Below are 26,856 nucleotides of genomic sequence, written 5' to 3' on the forward strand. Positions count from 1 at the left end.
ATCAAATCCTAGATTATTAAAATTAGAAGTCATCCCTAGAAACTGACAATTTAGTACAACAAAGGAATAAAAATGTTAGCAGTAATTATTTTGAATTGTGGGACTGCAAATTTTCTCTTTCTCTATACTTTTCTCCATTTTCCAAGTTTTCCCCAGAGTAGATATTGATTTTCTAATTAAAAGAATATTACTAAAGAGTCAAGGATAAAAATATATAAACATGAAATAAACAAAATTAATGAAATAATCATTTCCTCTGAGAAAGAAAAATCTTATTAGCACCATGTGTTCGTATCATGTTCAAGGCTGGGAATTAAGGTGGGAAGAAACCTACTGGATTTGTCTGGTGTAGTAAGGTCCTTACCTAGAAGAATTCTTATAAACCTTTATTCTGTCTTAGGAATCTGTATCCATATCAGAAATTTATTAGAAAAAATGTTAACTAATTTAAAAAAGTAAGCTACCCAACACATTTGTAAATATATAACTACCTGTAATACCATTTCTACCCTTTAAATTATTACTTGAGAAATCAAAATTCAAGTTTAGACCAGGGATTCTTAAGCCACATACACACCACTTGAGGAACTTGAAAAGAATACAGATACCCTGATTCCCAGATAATTCTAATGAACAATTTGAGAATCTCTGATTCATTAAAATACCAAAGTGACAGGATGGTCTAAAAATTCCTTTGCCAGAACTTTACCCCACTATCTTAACACCATCTAGGATCCTTGTTTTCAAATCAGAAGAGAATTATTGGATTTTTTTAACTTGAGCATGAAATTCCAACTTGCTCATTGTATTATGCATTATGTATTTTTAAAGTCATTATTTACTACTTTAACTGAAAAGCTATCGTAATGTTTACATAGCCAAAGTCAGATGGAATATGCTGTTTCAGGGTAAGTCCTAGAAGTTAGTTTCAGGGCACCTAGTTGGCTCAGTCAGTTAAGCATCTTCCCTCAGCTAAGGTCATGATCCCGGGTCCTGGGATCGGGCTACCTGCTCAGTGGGAAGCATGCTGCTCCCTCTCCTGCTCCCTGTGCTTGTGTGTGTGTCTCTCTTTGTGTCAAGTAAATCAGCAAATAAAATATTTAATAAAAAAGAAGCTAGTTTCCAAGTATTAAATATAGAATATTTGAGGGGTGTTTTAGTGAAAGGAACTGCTAGCCTGTTTCTAGAATATATTTGGAGATAAAGCAGATCCAGTATTTCCAATTCAATAAATCTACAAACGGTGAAAATTCAGTCAGATCAGTGAAATTGTTTAATGGGGACCAAACTCATTGTATGGGCTCCTGATGATTGTGTTCAGTTTCCAGCTGTCACATACCACATGCAAAGAGAGGGCCACCACACACAGGACCACTCCCTTTCAAATCATGAACAGCCCACTGGTTAGTTGTCCTAACAGCTCTTGGTTAGGTAGATGTAGTGCCCTCAGAAAATCCGAAATCTCACTGCTTCTGCCTTTCCGTAAATAGTCTTATCCCATCTCTTGTGTAATTATGGAATCATTATTAGTAAAATGGAATCCCAGGAAGTATATGAGCTGAAGAACAGGCACTGTTACCAAATTGTTTTACTTTAACACTATGAGAACATATTGTACATATTACATATGTAACTATGTCGTACTTCCTAGGATCTTGAACAGAACTTCCCAACTGACACCTGTGGGCAGGGAATGGGATACAGGTGTGTGCAGATAGGGACCACCTCAGTCCTCAGTGGGCCTACATGCTCCTAATAGCACCTCCTCCAGTTCCCGCCAAGGTGCTGTATAAATACCGTCACTTTCTATGTGTGCCATACACGAGAAAGGTTAGAGAGCACTAAGACAGTGTTCTTATTTCAGAAAAACTATGCTTTATGTCTTTGGTGTTTATTGTGATAAATATATTTACCTCAATAGTTTTCAAACCTGACGGAAAAGAAAAAAAAAATCACCTATGGACATTTAACATGGTATCAAGGGCTGGGCTCTGGCAATTCTGACTGGGTATTCGGGAAAGGAGGGCCCTGAGAATTATATTTGCTTTCTGTCTTTCTGAAGGATGTCCACTGATAGTTCTGACAGGAAATCAGGCTTCATAACCATGGTCCCATCTTGGCACTAACTCAAGTAATTCAGGACTAATTCAACTGTCTCCCAATAAAGATTTTTTCAAGGTCTTGATGAGTTGGTACTAAATGTTAATCAAGCTATCTGCATAAATACCAAAAGATGAAAAACTCCAAACTAATTATCTAAATGCAAGTGTTACATCTACATTAAAACAACTATCTTTATATGAGATAAAACATTAAGATACTAAATCCCCTTAAAAAAATCAACTGACTCTCATTATTAATATTGGTGGACTCATCAGAGTTATGGGGGACCTGCGGTGTCAAGAATCCTACTGCCAGTTGTCGTATTTGTTTAGCAACTCCTAAACACCAGTTTCAAAGTCTTTATCTTGGAAATTAGACAAGCTACTAATGCAAAAGGAACAGATATTCTAACTCATGAGATAAATGCTCCTGAATAATTTTGGGGTAAATGACAGAAAAGAGAAAGATTAGCAGTGAGCAGAGTCAAGACATTCATATAATTTATCCTTGGAGGAGATTAATTCTTGAATTCTCCTTTAAATATAAGAAGTGGTTAAGGAATGGCTTAATTGGTCTTTAGAAGTTTATATAATGAATTGTCTAGAATTGTGTTTTGTTGTCCGATAGAACTTTCTGATGATGAAAATGTTCTATATTGCTATAGTCCAAAATTGTAGCCATGTGACTCTTCAGCCCTTTTAAATGTGGCTAGTATGATGGGGGGGGGGGGGAAGAATTTTACTTTTATAAAAATGTAACTATTTTAAATGTAAATTTAAGTAGTCACATATAGCCAGTGGCTATGATATTAGACAGCAGGCTTAGAAATTCTAGACAAGTAAATTTAGTGTAATTTTTCCCCTGATCTGGATCTTCTTCCCAGAAGGGGAAAACATTTGTGCAAGCTCTGTCTTGTAATTGAGTCTGAGTCTGAATGCTGTGCTAACAGCTTCCTCCTTTTTGGGAGCAGGCAGCCTGGATGACTCCTTTCTACCCCACAGAGCTTTTGTCCTGATAACCAATGAGAGGACTCATTTCTGTGCTGTCATTTTCCATTTAAATGGAAAATGGACTTTTCCCGAGTTCTTAATGACTTCTTAGGAAAAGAATTTTTAAGTTGAGAATCTGTCTTAACAATAGCAAAAACCCCTGATGGCCTAATCACTGAAGAATTCATTTCTCAAGAATGTCCTCCTGCGTCTAGATCAATAAACTCCTAAGAAGTGTGGCAAGACTAAAACGCTAAAGAATTTGACATGCCTAGGGTGAAGCTTTGAGGAATGCAGGGGTCTTTATAAACAGGTCATTTAGATAATGACAATGTAAATGCCTTCCACTCTCACTCCAGGAACATCTGAAAGTCCAAGAACCTGAGATTGAAGGGTATGACTACCTATTGAAACTATTCATTGTTTAACAGGGAGCAGGGAAATCTGAAGTGACTTTTTAAATAGAAGAATGTAAATAAGTCTCTTTATAACTGATGGGGCTGGAGGTCTATTACTGTGAAAATCTTAAAGCAATCTGAATAAACTGTCCATGCTATACAGGCTTTCTAAAAGTAAAGCTTTGGGAAAGTATTACTACTGTTATATATTCAGAAGAATCAATGGTACTTTAAAAGATGCAGCTAGACAATATAATATTTTCTCTTTTTCTTTTCCAAGGGAGAAAGATGGATTAAAAAAAGACAAACAAAAAAGGAACAATAAATTGGGACACTAACATAGGTGTCAAACATACCTGACACGCCCTTAAGGGAAAAAGCAGAAGCATTTCTAAACAGTCAGTATTGGCTTCAGGACCACCGATTATAAGGCCCACTTATGGAGAAACATTATAAAAATACCCTGAGCCCAGCAGGAAAAAAAGAGGGTAATCTCTGTACTCACAACATCACTTCCTGCTGGATTTTTAGAACCCCCATTTTGAGAAATATATACCGTTGGTATATTTGAAGGTCTCAGGTAATGTCTTTCTAAATAATTTAGTTATATAATTTATTCACAGTGAGTTTCACCCTTTTTTACCAAGGGTCTTTTAAATTATTATTTTTTTAAATTAAAATCCTTTTGGCTATAGGATAAACTTTATAGGTCTGATTTTTACTTTGGTGGCTTAAACTATTTTCTTTATTTAATGACCCATTCTTTTTTTTTTTTTTTTGTATTTTATGAACCAAGGTGACATATAAAGCTCTATAAAAAAGCAAAGTTACATATCAAATATCCACTATACTAAGAGGATTTTATGACTCATTCTTTTTATTATTATTTTTTAAAATATTTATTTATTTATTTGAGAGAGAGAGAGAGAGAGGGAGACAGTCAGAGAGGGAACACAAGCAGGCGGAGTCGGAGAGGGAGAAGCAGGCTTCCTGTCAAGCAGGGAGCCCAATGCAGGGCTTGATTCCAGGACCCTGGGACCATGACCTGAACTGAAACCAGGAGCCTAACGACAGAGTCACCCAGGCGCCCCTAATGACTCATTCTTAACCACTGTTTCTTCAGCTTCAAGGAATAGATTATTATCTGATGCTACTACCATTTTTATTCCTGGGATTCACAGGCAGCCAGAAACAGTTAAAGAACTCAAAATCCACTTTGTAAAAATGTATTATTGTGTGTATTATGTTTAATACAGTTGTATTTTTCTCTTCTTTGCATGTGTTTTAACGATACCATTTTTAATTTTTAGAAACGATTTATTTGAGAGAGAAAGAGCAAGAGCAAAGGAGTAAGGGGAAGGGACAGAAGGAGGAGAAGCAGACTCCCTGCTGAGCAGGGAGCATGATGCAGGGTGCAGGGGCTCAATCCCAGGACCCTGGGAATCATGATCTGAGACGAAGTCAGACACTTAACGGACTGAGTCACCCAGGTGCCCCATCATTTTAAAGGGACAAACGTTCCAAGAGTGAAAATCTGGTATCTCTGTTAGTGAAAAAGGTTATTTGTTTTGGCTGTGGGTAAATCTGCTCTAAAATATATTCGTGCTTTAACTCAAAGTTAAAATATCTTCTAGACACAAGGACCTGGGTTTTATTAATAGGAATTGTATTCTGAGTTACAACTAGCACTGAATAGCATTAATTTAAAGATTTATCCGCTTTATGATCATACTCTTAGTTCAATCTTAAAAATGATTTTGGCCTTTATGTTCAACTTTATTCCCTTCCTGGGCTTTGAAAATAATTAAAGAATTCTACTTTATAGAATTTATAGTAAAAAAAAAATTATAGTAACTCTATAGAATTTATAGTTAACTTCCTGCCTTACATACTGAGCTCCATAAATCTTTGCTGAATGAACATTCTGAAAAAATTAATAAAAATGAGATAGAAAGAAAAGCTACAGCCCTTGGGTTACAAAAATACCTGCTTTGGTAAATACAAAATAGAACTATATAAATATTATGCATTTAGGAGGGGTGGGGAAATTGTTTTCATTTTGCCATCTTGTTAGGTAAGAAAATGTTAAGAACAACTCCATTAATTCTGAAGGAAGGCAAACAAATTTAGAAAAAAAGGAAAGAAAATTCCTTAATACAATGAAGTCATCCTAGTTATGTGATTTGGGGCAAAGCATTAATCCCGACTTATGGGGACAAATTCAACTGGCCCACATGCTACAGAGTATGTGTATATGGGCAGCCCGGGTGGGATGCTGTATGTGACGGTGCTCTGGAAACTGCAGTGTTACTTAAGCTCTGGACAAACAGGTACTGACCGGGCAGATGCATGATGTAGAGAACGGGATTGCTTTTAAAGCAGCATTGAGAATGCTGGCTGGAGAAAATGGGCTCTAGGGAAGGAAGTGTTTTTCACAGGTTGGGGTGGTGGTGGTAGAGGAGTGAGGGTTTGAATGACAAATCGAAAAGAGACCTTATTTTGTAGTAAGAAGTTGGTAAATTTCTGGAGTTAGCTGAAAGACACAGAGTGGCAGGTGCTTTTAATATGACCCAAATTTTATAAATGGTAATGAGGAGCTTATTAGTACATACAGGGTGTTATGATGGCCTCTAATATCCTGAATAAACACCATGCAGGTATTACGTATTTAGCTAAAATACCTGTTCAGATGGTTCTACAGAACGTCATGATTTTCCTGTTTTTAGTAAATGTTCTTAAAGGACTTTAAATTCAAGTTTCATGGTATTTTTAAAAAATATTTTATTTATTTATTTGAAAGACTGATCTCAAGTAGGCAGAGAGGCAGGCAGAGAGAGGGGGAAGCAGGCTCCCGCTGAGCAGAGAGCCCAAATGCAGGGCTCGATCCCACGACCCGAGATCATGATCTGAGCCAAAGGCAGAGGCTTAACCCCCTGAGACACCCAGGTGCTCCATCAAGGTTTCATGGTATTTTAAACTTTAATTGTGATGGTGTTGGGAGATAAAATAGTAGGAGAACATACTGTAACTCCAGGAAGCTGTCTGATTTAATTCTTTCATTTTAATACATGTGTATAATTTCTACCCTTGGAGTGGCAGAACAGGACTGTCCTATCTTAGATCCTTCTAGGTAGGCTGCTATTGGTTTTTCTTTTCATCGTCTAGGCAATCAGACCATCCAAGACTGGTGTCAGGTTCTCCTGCCCATAGCTGGAGAAGACTGGGTCTCCCTTTTTTCTTTTCCCTTGAGGGCTTAAACCACTTTTGAGTTCTAAATCTAAGGCAATAGCTAAAATAAAGGTCCTGACCCTTCTCAAAGTCAGGGAACTCTTCTCTAAGGATGATGAGCTCCATAAATACTACACCAATGATGTTAAAAGGGAACAATAGTTTGAACCATTTTTTTTTTTTTTTTTTTTTTAGTTTGAACCATTTTTGCTTTTAGTTTTAGTCAGGGAACTAAAGGATAAGATGACAATCCAAATTTTGGACACGCTGGGACTGTACTGAAGGCAGATGGTCCAAGTGCAGGTTGCTATGAGCAACTAGAAACATGTAACTAGAAAGACAGTAATGTGTTTTGGATACCTTTTGTGCCCCTCTCTACATCCTATTAGCACATCTTTTATTTCCGCTCTTGCTGAGCCAACACCCACATTGTGCATGGGAACCCACTGGATGCTCGTGTATGCGCCACCTCAGTATGCTCGAGAGTTAGTCTCGAGAGGTAGCCCTTGCCAAGGAAGATGGTGGCCAGTACAGGATGGGTGCCCCTCCTTCTGTTCAGCTGGGCAATTCTGCAGTGTTTCATCAACAAGTATCAGTCAGATGAGGCCCAAGTTGTGTATGGCAGTTGATAATATATTCCCTCCTTCCCTGCTCACTCTCTCTACTTCTATACCTTGGTATCACTTCCCAAAATAAACTTCCTGAGAACAAGCACAAATCAAGACGCCCACATCACAGACTCTGTTTTCTGGAAGAAATCCAGGGGTAGAGACAACTAGTAAAATGATGTGTAGGTGAATGCTCAGAGGAGGGAACACTGAAAACCAGAAAACTTCTGGGGCGCCTGGGTGGCTCAGTCAATTAAGTGTCTGACTCTTAATCTCAGCTCAGGTCTTGATCTCAGGGTCATGAGATCAAGCCTCGTGTTGGGTGCAAAGTCCGCTTAAAAAACAAAACCAAAACCAAAACCAGAGAACTTCCCCAGTTAAGGCTGAGATGAGTGAAAACAGCAAAAAGGGACAGATTAGTTACTAGTAAGAAATAGGAAAACCATGATAATAATGTCTAGGCATTGGATAGGCCAAGAGCTCAGAATCAACACATACAGCGCGCGCTGACCACCCGCAGGTGCCTGCGTAACAATAAAGAACCTCTTGCTGTTTGCATCCTGTGGCAGTGCTGAATTCTTGGGTAAGGGGATCCGCGGGTCTTTCAGAATTTCCAGTTCTGGTCTACCCACTGTCTATTTAGTCTTCTTAGAGTTCTGCCATTATGATGTCATATACTGCTTAAGAATTCCCTGGGTATTATCACTCTCTCCCTACTACTTCTGTGATCAGATTATGCAGAGAAAGGGAGAGACTGAATCAGAAACGAAGAAGGAAGTATAAGGGAGAAAGGATTCCTCTTAATAACAAGGCGTAAGAAAATACAGATATTCTGCACCATGTAACTAGCAGGGTTAATAGATGTTAAATAACATATTTTCATTTTTCCAGTATCTTTAGCTTGCTTTTGCCAAATGCCCATTCTATGTCCCCTGGAAACGTTCTCTATCAATCATTCCTAAAAATAGAAGCTCCAAGACCCCTTGAAATATTAGAGAAAATGGGATCCTGCCTAATAGCTCCACAGAATGAAGTTGCTGAATTGACAGGAACAATGAAAGCCATCAAGAATCTTTTCAATCATCTTGTTAGCATTTCTTCCCTTATAGGGAGGCTGTCTTTCATGCACACAAAGAACAAAATGCAAAAAAGTATTCTTGGGTTTTTACCTTGAATGGTTTCAGTACCAATGACATACATTCTGTTAATTGTTCCTTTTTACATTTCTCTTGGCATAAGTATGTTTAAAAGTGGTCAGACTGTGTCTACTTAGTTTCATTTCTTGAAAGGCTATCTCAATGCTACTACAAAACTTTTGCAAATTAGAAAGTTTAGCTTACTCTTCAGGGTGTTTTAAAAGTTAGTATTAAAATAAAATGAGTTTCTTATCTTCCCCACAGGCATTTGAGGATACTTAAAAAAATGTACTGATAAAATAAGACAGATTTAGCTATTGATTCTTGGAATTCTTAAACATTTTTATACAACAAAGAAAACCATGGGTATGCGTGGGCTGTATTTTTCTTTTATTGTGGAAAATTCTTTAATTATGGCAAACTGGTTTGTCAGGAGAAATTTCCAGTTTTTCCATGAGAATTTGAAGATAATGAGATCCTTTAGCCATCTGATTGGTAAAGAATATACTCTTTGATGCTATATTCGGAAAGGACTTAAATATGTTCTAGTGGCAAGGACACAGCTCTAGCTGGGTAGAAGTAAATCAATTTCACTAATTATTGGAACAGAGGAATATTCTGTTCACAAAGAGCTTTTGAGTACATGGGGAAGAGGGAACCCCCAACACAAATGCGGCTGATGGAGGTATGCCTCTTCCTTTTCCGTTCTAAAGCAAATGTTTCTGCTACAAGTAACCATAATGATTCTTAAAGGGAGAGGGGTAAAGGGAGAATGCCCTAATTTTAAGGGCAATTTGTAAAAGCTATTTAATGTTACAATAAAATTTTATATCTGAAACATGAGAAAAATACTTGCTGCAGTCCAGTGCAAGTAAAGCTCAGATCTGCAGAAGTCAATCTCCATTTACTGTGGCAAGTATTCTTAGAGGAGGAGGTTGGTCACTGGAATGCTGTAACAGAGTCAGAGCGCTGATGGTGGAGAGGGTAGGCCACATGTTTGGTTTACCCACAAGGAGGCAGCGTGCTGACAAAAGGCTTGTGAAGCCGAGTTCCAAGTTCTCCGAGCCTCTGTCCATTCCTAGTAGCTACCTCCTCATTGCCTGTTTCAGCTCCTAGCATCTCATTTTGTTATCACTGCCTACATGGAAAGCTGGCAGGAAGGTTTTAGGAAGAGAAAGGGGACACCATCTAAATTTTCTCACAGCCCCTTTTTACTAATAGGGAGAATTAGAAAAAGCGTGTGAGGAAGAAAGAAACAAATGGAGGGAGGAGCTAAAATAGGGGTGAGGTAAATGGATAAAGGGATAGACACATTCTCATTTCCTCATTGCTATTAGTCTTCCCTTCATGACTGACCAAAAAAGTTATGTACTTACTCATTTTCTAAATAAAACCTAAATGGGGTACATAAAGTATATCCAGTTAGCACTACTATATGTTCATAGGCTATCTTAAAATTCACAATAATGACAAACCTAGGCTAGTCTTAATAAATGTAGACTGTGAACAGTCTACTAACTGGGCTGTAGAAGCATGAGTAAATAATAGTATACTTCAAAATGAAACAAAAAGCAGAAGAAAATCCCACCACATAATTAGTATGGCTTTTTTTTTTTTAAAAGATTTTTTTTTAAAATTTATTTGACAGGGAGAGATCACAAGTAGGCAGAGAGGCAGGCAGAGAGAGAGAGAAAGAGGAGGAAGCAGGCTCCCTGCTGAGCAGAGAGCCCGACGCGGGACTCGATCCCAGGACCTGAGCCGAAGGCAGCAGCTTAACCCACTGAGCCACCCAGGCACCCAGTATGGCTTTTGTTATTGTTAAAAACACTTCAGTAAAGGACTCATCTTCAAAATGGTGGTTAATTCGAAGTCAAATTATATTGCTCAAGCTACAGGGACCAGAATCAAGACTTTTGGACTGACTGTGTGTAAAATGTAGATACTCAGAATTTCAGATAAGGCATTTTTATTTCTCATCTGTTACACTATAAGCATTCTAGTGATAACAGAAATGAATTTACCTCTGAAGCAACCCAGAGACTATACTCAGCTCTATTTTTCATGAACTTCAATCAATAAAAACTTTCTTTTGACTATCTCACAAGGGGCAAGAGAGAGAATGCATCTTGTTGCTGGCCTTAGGTTATTCTATTTTTTTTTAAACAATTTTTTAAAAAAAGATTTTTATTTATTTGATAGAGAGAGATCACAAGTAGGCAGAGAGGCAGGCAGAGAGAGAGGGGGAAGCAGGCTCCCTGCTGAGCAGAGAGCCCCATGTGGGGCTCGATCCCAGGACCCTGAGATCATGACCTGAGCCGAAGGCAGAGGCTTAAACCACTGAGCCACCCAGGCGCCCCCGACCTTAGGTTATTCTAATGATCTGAGCTAGGAGAGTAGGTGTTGAAAGTGAGTATTAATTAGCACATATTTGGTACGATATGTAGTATAAAATGTGACCAGAGCCTTTTCCTCTGACTTTCAGATTTTAAAATCTACTTTCCAATCTGTAGTTATATAAAAACTGGTGAATCAGTTTATAAACCAGGCAACCAATAATGCCAACAAAAACAACAGATTTGGTAATCTATAATAGGTTACTGGCAGTAACAAGATTAAAAGCTGGAAATGTTTTTTTAAAAGCTGGAAATGTTTGAGCTGAATGAAAAAAATTTCATTAAAGCTCAAAATTATTAAGACTTTTTTCTGTAACATAATAACCTTACTACTGATTTGAAATATAGAATAGTTCAAAAGTAAATATTTCATTTACATTAAATGTAATTATTTAAAACAAAATTTTTTTTTTCATTTATTTAAAGAGAGATTTTCTTTAGGAAACCTTAAAGATATTTATTTAGGCATATCTAAATTTCTGGGCAAAGCCACCACCTTTTTTCTATAAATTGTCTAATTATATCTAAAAATGGCCCATTTTTTCCCATTAGAAATCATCTTACTCTGTGCAAATAAGCATTCAAATAATTATCATAATTCTTTTCGTTACTACAAGATTTAAAAATGGGACCAATATAACTTTATTTCATGATCTAAGAAATAAAGGCAAATAAGAAAAAGGCAAATTACTGGCAAATCTCTACTGACATGTAGAAGGAAAAGAGAGGATCAGTGAAAAATTGACATTTTTGGAAGCCACCAATAGGACTATTAGCATTATCCTTTCTGACAGCATAGACTCGGCAGAGTGCTGAGAGGACCAATGGGAACAGAAACCTCAGTCGAATCTGGGTCACTTGGGCAAAGAGCTCAACCTGGGAAAGGCAGCTGAGGAGAATCACCTTAGCAAATGGTATTTCCATATACTTACCTGAACCTTCCTAGGGTTTTTTTTTTTTTTAAGTTTATTTATTTATTCAAGTGACCTCTACTTCCAACTTGGGGTCTGAACTCACGACCGGGAGATCAAGAGTCGCCTGCACTAACTGCGCCAGCTGTCAGTGCTGTGATTTTCGAAAGGCTGAGGTCTCTGTACTTCCAGTTTTCATTTACGGAGGTAAGTAATAAATCACAGTGAATCACTAGGTTTATTTCTAGAGATACTATAGAACTTCAGACTCACAATTATACTGTGGTTTACACCTAATTTTTGTAGTATCCCACTATTATTCAGAACTATCTCTAGCTTTATAGGCAAAGGAGCTTTTATGAAAGTTATTTACCATGTATCTTAGAGGCAATGTCACATATTGAGGGAAGACTTACTTCTACCATTTCACTGGCTAACGTGTCTTTATCAGACTGCTTTCAAAGTGTATAATTTAACACCGTGGTTAAATTTCAACAGTACCGGTCTCTGGGGTGGAGACTGGAATCTGGAGTCATGAAATGCTGATTTCTAAAGCATTCCCATAGACAAAATCATGATGAAAACATGTTGTGGGAAAATAAACTATTAAAATTCATTAATATAAAGAAAAGTATTTTTTAAATATACTTTTTTATACTTTAAATATCTTAAGTATATTTCTTTTAAAAATTTAAAAAAATGAACATCTTTTAAAGGGTTATCCTAATGCAAAATCCCTCTTTAAATATAACTAAATTAAATTAGCACATTATTACTTTGTTTTAAGCAGGCAACTATAAATATGTAAACATCTGTCTTACAACAATTTCCATAGTAACCTCTTCCATTTGTTAAAATATTTAAGTTTGAACATTTTGAAACAAACTAAAACACGTTATAGCTTAATTTATATAGATAAAAAATGCATTCACTGGAAGAAATCCTATGTCTAAGAACATATCAAAAATTCTCATCAAATTAAAATTAAATATTAAAAGAGAGTTTCATAAAAACTAAAATATGGAAGTGTCAGTCCCTAGTCATGAACTGCCATTCATACCCACTGCTACCACTGAGGTAATTCAAGGAACTATAGGTCACTGTAAAACTGACTCTATACAGTTTAGTGAAGACCAAACACCAGGAGCACATGGCAAATAAGGACCAAAGTTATGCAATTAAAAATGACCACCGCACTTCTCATCCATAGTTAAATCTCCCTTTGGGAATACAGAGAACACCACACGCACCCCTCTCTCAGTCTTCCAACGAGGCATTCACTGCCTGGTACCTATTTCTTTACTTAGGTCAATTCCAAACGGAGATAAGCCTTAATGAGTGTTGAGTGTTTTGGGATGAGAAAACGGAAGTTTAGAGAATTCAGGCTCTCAATTTTCCTGTGACCCAGCATCTGCATTGCCCCTAACACTCACAACTATCCTTTCTACTTGTTTTTGTTGTTGTTGTTGTTTGTTTTGTATTTCTGAATTCCCCTGTTAAGAATCTTATTCTGTCACTTGTAAAAGTCATGCTATTAGCTCATAGCTTAAATGACCAAAATATCGGAGTAGCCTGGAAAACTGTACTACATTTCAAAGGTTCTGTTAGGTATAATAAGCAAAAAAAATTCTACAAATCCCACCTGATGATCCAAATATATGGTGTTCCTTTGAAGATGATGTGAAAGAATTTCATTCTAGTAGGCATCAATCAAGAAACAAAGGGATAGAGAAAGAGGGTGTAGAATTCATGAAAAAGTCAATTTTGAAATAAGAAAAACAGGTAGTTTACCCCAATCTAATATGTTACAGTACACAACTTTCACATACATGCTCCCCTGTAAATTGTACAGATGACGTATTATAAAATTACACTTAGTTTTGTAAGAAATTAAGTAGACATGCACAGAAGCTAATATATTAAGCAGAAAAATCCTTCAAATGGCTTTAGCAGACTCAGTGTTAGAAGTTTTACATGTTAATACTTTTCTGCACCATAGTACTACTTCTTTGGATGTTTCTCATATAACCAGAGTCTATTAAACCCTTTGAGAAATGTTTACGTGTGTTCATTCTTTAATCAAGAATGAAAGAAATATCTTAATCTCTGATATTTAAAAGGCAGTGTTACTACAAGTGTAATCAATTTTCAACTTACTACTTTCCAGGAATTACACCATTTTTCAATATGCTTTATCAGATGTGGAAGCTACAGTATACAGCGAATAACACTGTTTTGAAGTCTGTCTGCATTTCCTATCTCACGACCAAAAGTTGGTGCGTGAGCGGGTTGGAAGGCTAAGAAGAAATTCATCCTACCCGTGTGTCCCTTTAATAAGTATAAACAAGTGAATTCTCAAAGGGTCAATAGGAGATCATAATGTCGCTGCAATGATTGTATGGGCTCATGCTCGACACTAACAACACCGATCAAACTGATTAATGAGTGGCTCAGAATCAGTGGTAATGGCAGACGACACATACAAAACTCTTAATAGCTGACCTTTGGGCTGTGGGCCTCAAGTTTCAGCTGCATGAGCTGTGCTAACGTGTGTTCCCGGACACTATTCAGTTCGGCCTGCTGCCGTCTCAGCTTTATTAGCAACAGCGTAAGCTCCTCTGGCTGAAGGAGTACAATTTAAGAATCCAAACAGTGGAAAACAGATTAATTGTTGTCTTAAGTGACAGATATTAAACCAAGATTTCTTGGCAAGTTTCCTCTTATGGTTGACATCAAACATAGTGCCTAGGCACTATGATGATAGGTCCTACATAAATGCATAGATATCTAGAGAAATAGAAGGAACAGTGTTACTTAAAAGATACAGCGGAACAACAGTATATTCAGGCATTTTCTCAGAATTCAAGAGAGAATTAAGTGTTAAGTACAAAAAAGCACAATGCCAGAAAATCATTATAAAGTTTTGTACCTAAGAGCTATTAAATTATTATTATTCAAAGATATTCTAAAATGACGCCTAAGACTTTTACAGCAACAGAACAATACCTGCGTGTCCAACACTCTATTTTAGGGAACAGAAGGTAAATAAAAAGAATTAAACTTCATGTAAAACTTGGATGATATCTTCATGCCATTAAACTCAGTACCTGGGAACTATTAATTGCTTCCCAGTTATATTATTAAATGTCACTGTTAGGGGATTCACAGGATATTTTAAATGACCAAAAGATCAGTTTTTTTTTCTAAGGAAAAAAAAAAGACAGCATTTTATATAAAGAGAAAGGTTCCATGAGTATATAAACCCTCTTCCCACACTCTGGGGCAAGCAGAGAACTTCTGATTCCTGATTGGTTACTATGATCCCTTAGGGAGATAAATTTTCAAAGGCAGATAAAATTCCTTAACAGGCCAATCTGACATATTTTTCTTTGTTAGAAATGCAATAAGGTATGGTCGTTGGCAGTCTTACAGGTCATAAAATATTATTTGGTCTTTCTCTGAACTTTGCTATGATTAAAAACTGCAGAAAGGCCAGAGGGAGACTCATCACCTGAGGGCTGTGGTGTGCACTTGAAAATTCTAGACCAAAAGCCTTCCTGAGATGGATCTGTCTTGCCTATACCACAGGGTTAACATGAGCTCTCTTCTATTCTGTTCATTTGCTGCTGTTCTTTTTTTCTTCTCTATACAACAATTTTAAGGGACAGAAGAAATTTTTAACTGTTATATGAAATTATATTAAAAACTATTGCCTTCGTTGAGAAAAATCTCAGAATTAAAATGCAGTTACTATGGGATTCTTTAGAAAGAGCCATCGACATGGATAAGACATTAAGGAGTCAAAGAATATGTGTGTATGTCCTGAAGAAGAAATTTCATAACAGGAAAAGAGCTACTTTTGCTCTGATGCCAACCACATCTGGTGACCTCAGGACTATGGGGTTGTCCGTCTTAAGATCACCATATCAAGCTCTTGAGGTCCTGCCACAGAGCAGGTGGGGTTGTGTAAGGGATTTAGATATTCTAAGACCCAGAGTGACCGAAAGAAGGAAATCTCGAGACTCTGGTTTATTATTTGCTGAGTTAAAAAGATAAAGAGATTTTCAAAAGGACAAAAGGTTCCAGTAAGTTTCCTATATACTTAAACTTTGAGGCATAATAAAAACAGGCACATTTTTGACCTGCACAAAAGGAAGTAATAAGTAAATTTTATCCTAAATATCCACTAGAGGGAGCAAGAAGAAGATAAAAATTCATAATATGATACTTATTAGCATTATCTTATGACGGATGTCTGTTTCTTCGTCAGATCAACAATCTAATATGTAAAAATTACAACATTTAAAAGTTTTTAGTTTTAATCAAGTAATATTTATAACCTTTAATAAATAAGCTGCCAGTAGCTTAAAGTCAGAATATCTTCCTTATATCTAAGCACATAAAGGATGAAAAAGGAAATAAAACAATGTCTGCAAAACACACAGAACATGAATTTGTTTTGATTCCTTCAGGAGGACAATTTCAAATGATGAACAACTATCTAGATCCTTAAATCACATCTTCACTGGAACTGAGATTACCTACTGACATTAAAGCACAGATAAAAGAATGCCATTAAAATTAAACGATGTAATGAAAAGTCCTCCTTTCTCTTTAATGAGAAGAATAATAGTGTCCTGGTGATAGAGCTCCTTCTCAATTTGAACATAATACTGAGGATGAAATGATAATGCTAAGTACTTGCTAACACCTCGTGTATTTTTATAGTCTCTCTCTGCATAAATATGTAAATCAGTTTTTTCCCTTCTAAAGTAGTTAATCTGTATAAAAATTCACAGGAGAAACTTCTTAAGAGGCCTGAGTGTGACTACACATGGTCGCCTGCTGGGTTTGTTCCACTAATCTACTACTCCAACTTCTGTTTTAAGAACAAGGGAATTAACATTCAATGAAGTAAACAAACCCTCTCAGTTTATACAATAAAATCTGAAAATATAATCTTATATTTAGGCATTCAGACATTTAGGGAAATATATCCATTCTGACAATGAAATGGTTACATGATCTCCGATTCTTCTAATGAGCTTCTCTTTCACAAAAGCTGCAACAGTTTTTCTTTGGGAGGAACCCCTTTTTCAAACTTAGAAGCTCTGTTGGATATGTGCTATCATGTGCAGCACATATATAAATCATGGTACAGTAAATAAAAACAACAACTCACCGTTTTGCCTTGGAGGCTCTGGGGACTAATAGACTGTAAAGTCAGGCCAGCTGGCATTGACCTCCTGTCAGGAACATAGACATGCTAGGAAAATAAGGGTACAATGTAAGTTCTGTGGTCAATGTCAGTGACGAGAATCTTTTTACATTATAAAATATCATTGAAAATTTGCTATTACTGCTTATGAATGTAGGTATTAAAAGTCAGTTGCAAAATGGTATCTGAAACTGCATCAATGAACTTTTCATACTGTTAGATTAATACCTACTGGCTTACAGGCATAACTAGGAGAGATATTGTGGGTTTGGTTCCTGACAACCACAATTAAGTGAATACTGCAATAAAGCAAGTCAAATGAAATTTTTGGTTTCCTAGTGCATGTTAAAGTTATGTTTAAACTATGCTGCTGTCTATGAAGTGTGCAATAGCATTATATCTAAAAAAATGCATATACCTTAATTAAAAGATACATTACTATAAAAAATGCAAACCATTGTCTGAGCTTCCAGTGAATTATAAATCACTGATCACAGATCACTGTAACAAACAATAATAAAATGGTTTGAAGTATTGTGAGAATTACCAAAATGTAACACAGACACAAAGTGAGCAAATGCTGTGGCACTGACATTTTTGTCAGAAGGACTGGTGCAAACCTTCAATTTGTGAAGAAAAAAAAAATGCGGTATCTGCAAAGTGCAACAGAACAAAGCAGGCTTGTGTTTATGCTCTAAGTGAGTTTTTTACCCATCTTTGATTCTGTACTATCAAACACTGTTCGTGAGGAAAATATTGGATCAGTGAGTTATGCAGATGTTGGCACCACTGGTGTACAGTATCACACCACACATCTGTTAACACCACCACCGATCCTGAAGCGCCGGAAAGCTGTCAAGCTCACAGTGGCAGATACAGCATTTCCAAAATTCTAATTTTTGCTTGAAAGCTCCTATTTGTCATCAGTGACAAATACAGTTAGTTGTTTTCTTGGAAGTGACAGGATAACATTTCACTTTGAGATGTGTCTGTCAAATACTGAGTCTGAACAACTACCGAGTTTGTCTATCATTCGTTCTTCCAAGTAAAAGTGGTGTTTCATGAAAAAAGGAGCTAGTCCAGCTTGCACCTCTAACGCACGCATGTTTTTCTGTGAGTCAACCCTAATATTAGCACTTTGGTATGCAAGAAAAATGTCTTCAACATATTTCCCATTTCATGACATAGAAAATTAAAATGACATATAACAAAAGGTTAAGATGAATAAAATTATCTTTTACTGCTTCATCAAAGGGATTTCTAAGTGAAACTGCTACTTTATTTCTACTGCAAGTGGGTGGCACAGGAACTTACAGTGACCACCACTAGTTTGGAGCCACTCCCTTGATTTATGTGAAGGTACCAAAACCCACCATTGTTTCTGTGCTTTTAGAAAATGGTAACAAAATGAATATCGCCTTATTGCCATTGTAGAAACAGTTTTGAGCTTATTTATAGACTCCCTGGAAGGGTCATGGGAACCCTCAGAGATCCATGGACATACTTTGGGAACCACTCATCACATCAAGGGAAACGACAGGACACTTTGAAAGAAAATTTTGGCAATGTTTAAGAAGTTTTTGGGGAGAGAAGCAGTAGACATTAGTTGATCAGGAACTAGATAGCAAGGACACAGTCATCTTCTATTTGTTATTGAAACAGATGATAAATTAATACCAATACCAGAAGAACACTTTTCAACCACACACTAATCAACTGTATTAGAGTAATCTGTCTTGAATATTGTTTTTATTTATTTTACTTGTTTGAAGGAGTGAGAGTGCACATGCATGTGCACAGAGAGGGGGACAGGGAGAAGGACAAGCAGACTCCACACTCAACATGAAGCTCGATCTCCTGACCCTGAGATCATGACATGAGCTGAAATCAAGAGTTGGATGCTCGGGCACCTGGGTGGCTCAGTGGGTTAAGCCACTGCCTTTGGCTCAGGTCATGATCTCAGGGTCCTGGGATCGAGTCCCGCATCGGGCTCTCTGCTCAGCAGGGAGCCTGCTTCCTCCTCTCTCTCTCTCTGCCTGCCTCTCTGCCTACTTGTGATCTCTGTCTGTCAAATAAATAAAAACTTAAAAAAAAACAAAAAAGAAAAGAAAGAAAAAAATCCTGATTGACTTATTAATTTCTAATGGTTATTTATGGAAAAATCAAATATACACTTTATGTAACGTTACAACTGAAGGATTCAGTCTGTCAAAAGGATACTAAAAGGTACATTTTAAAATGGTATAAAGCAAAAAATTCTTTAGAATTAAAAAGGAAACGACAGAAAATTTCCTTTTCATTTTAGGATAGACATTACAGAACTGGCTGCGTGTAGGCTGACTGAGACGACGGCTTTAGTATTTTAAGAAGCTAACTAACACTAAGTGCACTCATAATCTACTAAGCAATGCTTAAACCAACTGCAAGTACAAGTTAAAACATGATTCCTATGTGAATCTTAATTTTAAATCTTTTTTTTTTTTTAATATTTACTTATTTATTTAACAGAGATTGAGAGAGAGAGAGGCAGAGAGGCAGACAGGGAGAGAGGAAGGGAAGCAGGCTCCCCGCTGAGCAGAGAGCCCGATGTGGGGCTCGATCCCAGGACCCTGAGATCATGACCTGAGCCGAAGTCAGAGGCTTAACCCACTGAGCCACCCAGGCGCCCCTGAATCTTAATTTTAAACAAGAATATAGGGCACTTGGGTGGCTCAGTGGTTAAGCCGTTGCCTTCGGCTCGGGTCATGATCTCAGGGTCCTGGGATCGAGTCCCGAATCGGGCTCTCTGCTCAGCAGGGAGCCTGCTTCCTCCTCTCTCTCTCTCTGCCTGCCTCTCTGCCTACTTGTGATTTCTCTCTGTCAAATAAATAAATAAATAAATCTTTAAACAAGAATATACACCAGGGCTTCTTGGTACATTATTCTTCTGATATTAAACTGGGCCGTCTAAGGAGATATTTCGATAAGCCATACAAGCAGCTGGTTAGAAGAAGAGGTCAGCACTTACCTAAGCGAAGAGCGGGACGAGCCTGATATACGAAGGCAGGTATGTTGGAAGGGGGCAGGGGTCGTATTTTCAAGTGTGTGGAAGAGCCAATAAAAACCCAAGTGGGCTTAACCTACATGGACGGCTGATGAGCTATGCTGTCCAGCACGGAACAGTGCATAAAGCATCTGCTCAAAATAGCTAGTTCTGTGCTCTTGAGAGACAATGCATTGCAAGCTTAGGTTTTTATATGTGAGATTCTGACACTGCAGATTATTCTTGCTTAGTTTTTAAAACAGAAGAGCTGCCTTGCTTACTTACCTCCTCCCTATATTCATGTCTTTCACATTTTCTAATTAATTAATTATTTTAAATATTTTATTTGACAGAAAGAGAGATCACAAGTAGAGGCAGGCAGAGAGGGAGGGGGAAGGGAAGCAGGCTCCCCACTGAGCAGAGAGCCTGATGCGGGGCTTGATCCAAGGACCCTGAGACCATGACCTGAGCCGAAGGCAGAGGCTCAATTCACTGAGCCACCCGGGCACCCGACTTGTCTTTCACATTTAAAAGAAGGCATAGTATAGACAGAAATAACAGAGCATCCATAAAGCAGTAGTTTATGCAAGATGAGCAGCTAGCTTACCTTAGGGTGGTGGGCCCTGTGCCTGCGATCTATCGTCACATCTCCTCTCTGAATTGGGGAAGAGACTTCTGATCTGTACGTTCGTTGAGGGGAGTATCCCTGATAAGCAGCTATTGACCCATGGGAAGGTGATGTGGGAATAGAGTGCATGGTCTGATCAGAAATATTAACCATGGTTTTGGGACTGGTCAAAGGACCGTGACGAGGGAGGGTGCTCTGCTTATTATAGAACTGACGCTGCTGCCACTCGTAAAGCTGCCACATTGTGTCATCTCTCATTGATCTCCGTTTCTCTTCTGCTCCAGGTCCTACTGGTTGGTCATGAGTGGAAGGGGTTACACTGCAGATACTTTCCGGCCTGGTCTTGCTGTTCCTTGGGAGTGTTCTATAACCCTCAGGATAGCGAGCCATAACCTGGGCTCGGTGGCTTGGCATATTTCTTGGTAATGTCTGATAAGAAATTACTCTAAAACAAATAAACAGACAAAAAAAGAATTGAAGTGTAAACATGAACAAGAGAGTTGTTTTCTAGATTCTGAATTAGAGTACATTTTCCCCCCTTCTGGTAAGTAAAATATATATACTGGGACTTACTTTTAAAAAGTTGATCACGATTTTACACAGGATATAAAATATTCATGAATAGATTTTAACTTTTTTATGAAATTCAGTTTGATGAATTTACTACATTAAGTAAAAAACATCTTTGTTATTTACATAAAAGACTTCACGTAACATACAGTTAGGTTATGAAAAGGAAAATACTGAAACTTTTGGAGATTTGGTTTTCTTATCTATAAGATGATTTGATCACAAAACTATCTTACAGTTCTAAACTCCCTGTCTTACTATGTGTTTGAAATATTTATTTCCAATTCCTTCAACTGTTTCCCCCTAAACTAAATTTCCTTCATCATGCTGGTTGTTCCTCAGCTTCTCACAGTCTTCACTTGTAACAGGCTTGCTCAGAATTGGTCATTTTGCCTCCCCCTCCCCTTCCCCCACCATCCCCACAAGGGCTACTGCAAGCAAGGCTAATCACTGGATGCCTCTGGGGCTGGAGCGAAGGAGAAAGGTACCCAGTACTCTGATATAACCAGCATAAAGGTTCACTTCTTTGCTGCTTTCTCACCACACGTATTTCCTATTTTTTTCTCTGCTTGGTCTTCCTTCGTATTCCCATCTCTGGTCACACTAAAGCTAGAAACTGGAAAAAGTCCAGAATTGGCAACCCCACGTCTACCTGCTTAAGAAGCGCGTCAGTCACAGAAATAGATGACATCCTAGAAATTCTGTCCTAGTACTAAAGCAATTTACCCCAACATATCTTGATTTGGTCATTTACAAATTCAATAACTTTGGTTATTCACAAATCTAAGAACTATTATAGAGAAAATACGCAAAAGCTCTGTACTAAGCACTGAACTGTATCATAGAAGAATACATGATAATATAAATACTAACTTTATATCCAGTTTGGAAATATGGGAAAAGATTATTTATAAACATGTAAGGATGGGACAAACACTGTTAATCTAATATACAATTAAAAACTGTCTATAAACTAATTCTTAAATTCCATTTCAGAAACTACTGCATCAAACACCTCCATCAGTACTCTTGAAGCATTCACAATCTGTGAGCTGGACCCTCTTGTAGAGATGTACATGGAACATGAACTGTTAACATACCATATGACCATTAAGAGTAGGCTAATTAATGATTACAACGTTTAAAAGGCTCTTCTGCCATCTTTGAAACCACCTTTGAAGAATTTTAATAAAACGTTAGGTTATTATCAAGTAAATTTATTTTTAGCCCATACGCTTTCTAGCATTTTGAGACCTGTTTTTCAAAAAACTAGTTTCCTTCAGTGGTTTTGCCCAAAGAAATTCAAATTAAGCAAAGTGTGATTTACTTTTAAGTGAAAGCTTAAGAAATGAACACTGTGAGCTCCTTCATCAGGTTTGGTGCTCCATTCACCAGCAGCTGCCTGTCAAACACCATGAAAACCCTGTCCCTGGGATTCTGCCACGCAGAACAATGGATTAAGGCACCATGCGTCTTAACAGTGCTTGCCACGCACAAAGAAACTTAAAAGCTCTGCTCACAGATGCAGGGATCTACTATTTGACTAAATATTAAACCTCTTTTCTTTCCATCAGAACTTTAAAAGCAAGCCTTTCATAAAGTTTTACAAAATGAATCACAATCTGAATAGCCCATATGCTTCTTTCCAGCAGTGAAAATTATTTCATTATAAAACATCACAACTATTTTTTAAATATGAAGTTCATATGATAATGTAGATGATCTATCTCAATGACCCAAAGTACACTCTAGCCAGAGAATCCAAAGTTGGAGGGGAGAAAAACACAGGAAATCCTAGCTCAAAATAACCTTCAGAAGGCGTAGGTCTGCATTCAAAAGAAAAAAGTCACACAGAAAGCCTTTACGTATGTTAATTATACCAATCAAGAAACCCAGAAGTTCTTGAAACTAATATTTATGCCCAACAATTAAGAAAATCTAACTTCCAGATGTCTGTTGAACCTTTTTAACTATAGTTTCAACTGTAAGAAAGTATGAAATCACTGAGGACAGTGATTTCACTAAGAAGTGAGATTTAATTTGCTGGGTAGAGATTCAGCAAATTTTCTGGCTGGGATTTTTATTATTGTTTCCCTGAAAATGGTTACCTTAAATACAATCAAACATCTGTTCAGCCTCCGCCCCCCCTGCCCCGAACTAACTCTGGCTTCTCTTCAGCCAGAAATAATAAATATGTCTCACAATTCTCCCCTGGGAAAATCAGAAAAGTGAGTGCTGACGGTGGAGAAGAAGAAAATGAAAGTGAACACATTGTGGGAGTGTTTTTGCAGTGCTGGTTGAGGTAACAAAAGATGAGGCCAAGTGCACCCAGGCCTTTGAGCTGTTCCTGAAAGGAGAGACTCGGGCTTACAGGCACAGAAGCCAGCCACGCCAACTGAGCAAACTAGAAGAATGTTCCTATACCTCAGAAGTCTCACTGTTAGGTTAATCTTCATTTAGCTGAAACACATTGATGTCATTGTTATACGGTTTTCTACTACTGAGGGTAAGAGTCACAGTAACTCTTCAGATAATTCTTCCGACATTATTTTTAAAATTTGTATCAGCAAACTCCTGCCTAATGACAGAACACTGTTTCTCATCAGAAGGTGCCTGCTTTTCCTCCATTTCCTCTGGCCTTTACTTTTCATCTCCTTTGCAGGCCCCCACAATCCGTTTTTTCCCTTAAATATAAGTGTTCTTTCAGGTTTTCCTTTAGAATCTTTATTTTACCCAGCTAAATCTTTATTTTACTCCAGCTAAATAAATTTATCTTCTCTCATCCTTTCCTGTAAGTACTTTTGATATAATGATGATGCTCCAAACCTTATTCAAATCCAGATTTCTCTTGGGAGCTACAGACTTCAGGCACCTCAATTTAACCTCTCCAGTCATTTATTATTTTCTTTCTTTCCAAATCTTCTCTACGCGGTTAAAGGCACTAAATACCACCCCTGATGGTCAGAGGCCTCAAAGCAGGGTGTCATTCTTGATTTTCCCCTATTACTCAAACTAAATTGCAAGGAATAGCTTACAATCAAGCATATCTAAGCACTCCACTAGTCTTGTCAATCCTATCTTAAATAAATCCCTTTCTTCTCCTTATTTCACTTAATCCAATAGCTTTAGAACTTTCTCTAATTTGTTCTCCAGATCCTGTAGCTGGAGAGATCTTTCTGAAACGCCAATGTGAACACATCTCTTCTGGCTTGTCTCCAGCCTCGTTTCTCCTGCACCATCACAGCCGAAGCACCTAAGCCATACTGGATGTCTCTGGGTTCCTTTTCCTGCTCCCTGTCCACTCTGCAGTCTGGGCTATCTAAAACCAAGACAAGCATGCCACCTTTACATTTCAGCCTGCATTTCCCTTCCTGCAGAAGGTTTTCCTGGACCCACAGGCTGTGTCGGTTGTCCCTGTTCTTGTGTCATGCTCTTCCTTCATTTTATCACAGTACACTGGACTTGTACGTTTAACTTTCTCCTCTAAAGGGTAGGGATCTCTTTGAGAAATCTGAACAGAACAATGGGAGATAGAGAAAAAAAAAAAAAAACACTCATGTCTGATTACCATGAAGAAGAGATACAGGAAGCTATTATGCCTAAAAACACTACTTAAACTAGTATTTTTCCATAGGTGTGTCAGAAACCAATCTCCACAGGCATAGTGTGAAAGGAATCTGAGTTCTGAACACAGAAGGACAAGACACTTACCCCCTGGTTTCTTCTTCATGACCCCTCCCCTTCTGGATTTTAATCCACTGTTCCAACTGTTGCATCGAGTTTGTCCTCTGGATGACTCGATCAGCCTCTGTGTGTAAAGGCCCTATACTTGGGTGATTTCCACCTCTAAGATCTGCCAGGCTGACATTGACTGTTTTGTTCTCCGAACTATTCACATTCACTGACCTATAGTGTCCAGTCTGAGCTGGGCATATTGACCCGCTCTCATAGTCAGATGGCAGTGAATTCAACTTTACGCTATTAATTTTTGTTAAAGGTCTATCTTGACCATCCTTCTGAAATCCGTATTTTTCAGCTTCTAATGCCTTTTTTTCTTCACTTTTGCTTATTTCCTTGTTTTTCTGGTTATTTTGGACCTCTGGTTTAATGAGCACTCTATGGTTGGGAAAGTTATTGATTTCTTTAGTTGGTGCATTTTCAGATGTAATTTTGTCCACTCTGAAATCAGAAGAAAATGGTAGTAAGTCAGATGAAATAATGCACATGTTATTTCTTGGATTCAATCTAGGAAAAAATGCAAAATTACCTTTGACTTTATTAAAAAAACTGGAAGGGTCACAGAGGCTAAGCCTGTATAAATCCAATATTGTGATATGAAAACTCAAGCACAGTATCATACTGCATAAGCAGAAAGGAGGTGGGGGAAGAAAACATAGAATATACGGTGTATATAAAGCACCGGAGGATAAAAAGTGATGAGTGACCCCATTAGAAATCAGGAAATAAAGCAAATTAGGATTGCCCTTTGACAGTAAAACCACAAAATTCACACTTGAAGGACTACCACAGCTGATCATTTGAAATAAACAACGTGGCTTCCAGCCGGGAGGAGGGATTAACTTATCTTGAGACAAATGCTGAGTCTGGTTTGTGGAAACAGCTGCACAAAGAAGTTAGAGTCTGATACCGTCGAAGATGGGAGCCGTAGGACTAATCAGCATGTCTGTATTCAAGAGGACCTGACTTTTGGTTAAGGGCTCTCACAGCCAGACCGAGCTGTGTTCAGCTTGCAACAATGCCTCTTGCTGACCATGTCTCCGGACAAGGTGTGGAGATTTACCGTGACTCCGTCTTCTCTTCGGTAAGTGGGGGTAACTGTAGCACCAGGTTTATGGGATTACTGGCTGCCACAGACTTTATCACTATTATCATCCCATCTCATTAAGCAATTTTGGAGTAGAATCTGGCTTTCTGTGTCCACCATCCCAATGGAAGAATGCGCTGCCTGTCAGTATGTGACCAGGCCTCGTTTTGTTGCTCACCATTCCAGTGGTTCTAGCTAGGTCTTTTTGATGAGAATCAGTTTCTCTGATACCAATCACCTCCGGACTCTTGACAAGACCAAGCTGAGTGTCTAAACCTGCACGAAATCGCGAAGCTCATGCCGTGCTGGGAGGCCTTTCTAGAACTGGCCAAGCGTCCACACTTCAATACAGACTACAGCTCCTATCTGATGCCAACATGGGTATTGCAGCCAGTGTTAGCGACGGGCAGGAACTATACAGCCCACACACATACAGCTATAGACAGAGGTTAGAATATGAGTAGTGAGGGAAACAAGGAAAAGAAAGGGGACGGCTTTTCGTAAATTTTTGTATATGATCCATATATTTAGGTTGGATATAACTCACAGCTTCTAGACTGGAAGCAGTATTAGACACTGGTAAAGTTTACAAAGATATGCTACAGAGCTTCTTTCTCTTAAAAGATAGAAGATTTACACTTTTATAAAAGCATATTTATCCTTATGAAATATATGGGTGAAGGAGTAGTTTTAAGAGTGAATATCAAATATCTGAAAAAAATTTTTTAATCTGAAAAAATTCTTAAACATAGTTACTTCTAGTTAATTTATAGCTATTATTTTATATTAGAACAGAACTGCCTTTTTTATCTTGATTTTTCCAAAGA

At 37.8% G+C, this 26,856-nt stretch overlaps 1 protein-coding gene across 18 annotated transcripts in view; it reads right to left on the minus strand.

The window, feature by feature from the left end:
- Positions 1-26,856, minus strand: part of PLEKHA5 (pleckstrin homology domain containing A5) — a 277,031-nt gene that overhangs the window by 84,246 nt on the left and 165,929 nt on the right. For 11 of the 18 annotated variants that reach the window (XM_059185918.1, XM_059185935.1, XM_059185920.1 and 8 more), the window contains 5 exons: positions 24,916-25,383; positions 20,614-21,079; positions 16,949-17,032; positions 14,269-14,388; positions 13,409-13,462 (listed from right to left, as the gene is read on the minus strand). In XM_059185918.1, coding sequence (XP_059041901.1) covers positions 13,409-13,462; positions 14,269-14,388; positions 16,949-17,032; positions 20,614-21,079; positions 24,916-25,383 — 1,192 coding nt within the window. The remainder of the gene's footprint in view (positions 1-13,408; positions 13,463-14,268; positions 14,389-16,948; positions 17,033-20,613; positions 21,080-24,915; positions 25,384-26,856) is intronic. The other 7 variants (XM_059185923.1, XM_059185925.1, XM_059185930.1 and 4 more) reach the window with 2 other exon arrangements.

The sequence above is a fragment of the Mustela lutreola genome, chromosome 8, assembly GCF_030435805.1.
Source record: "Mustela lutreola isolate mMusLut2 chromosome 8, mMusLut2.pri, whole genome shotgun sequence".
In the NCBI taxonomy this organism is placed as follows: domain Eukaryota; kingdom Metazoa; phylum Chordata; class Mammalia; order Carnivora; family Mustelidae; genus Mustela; species Mustela lutreola.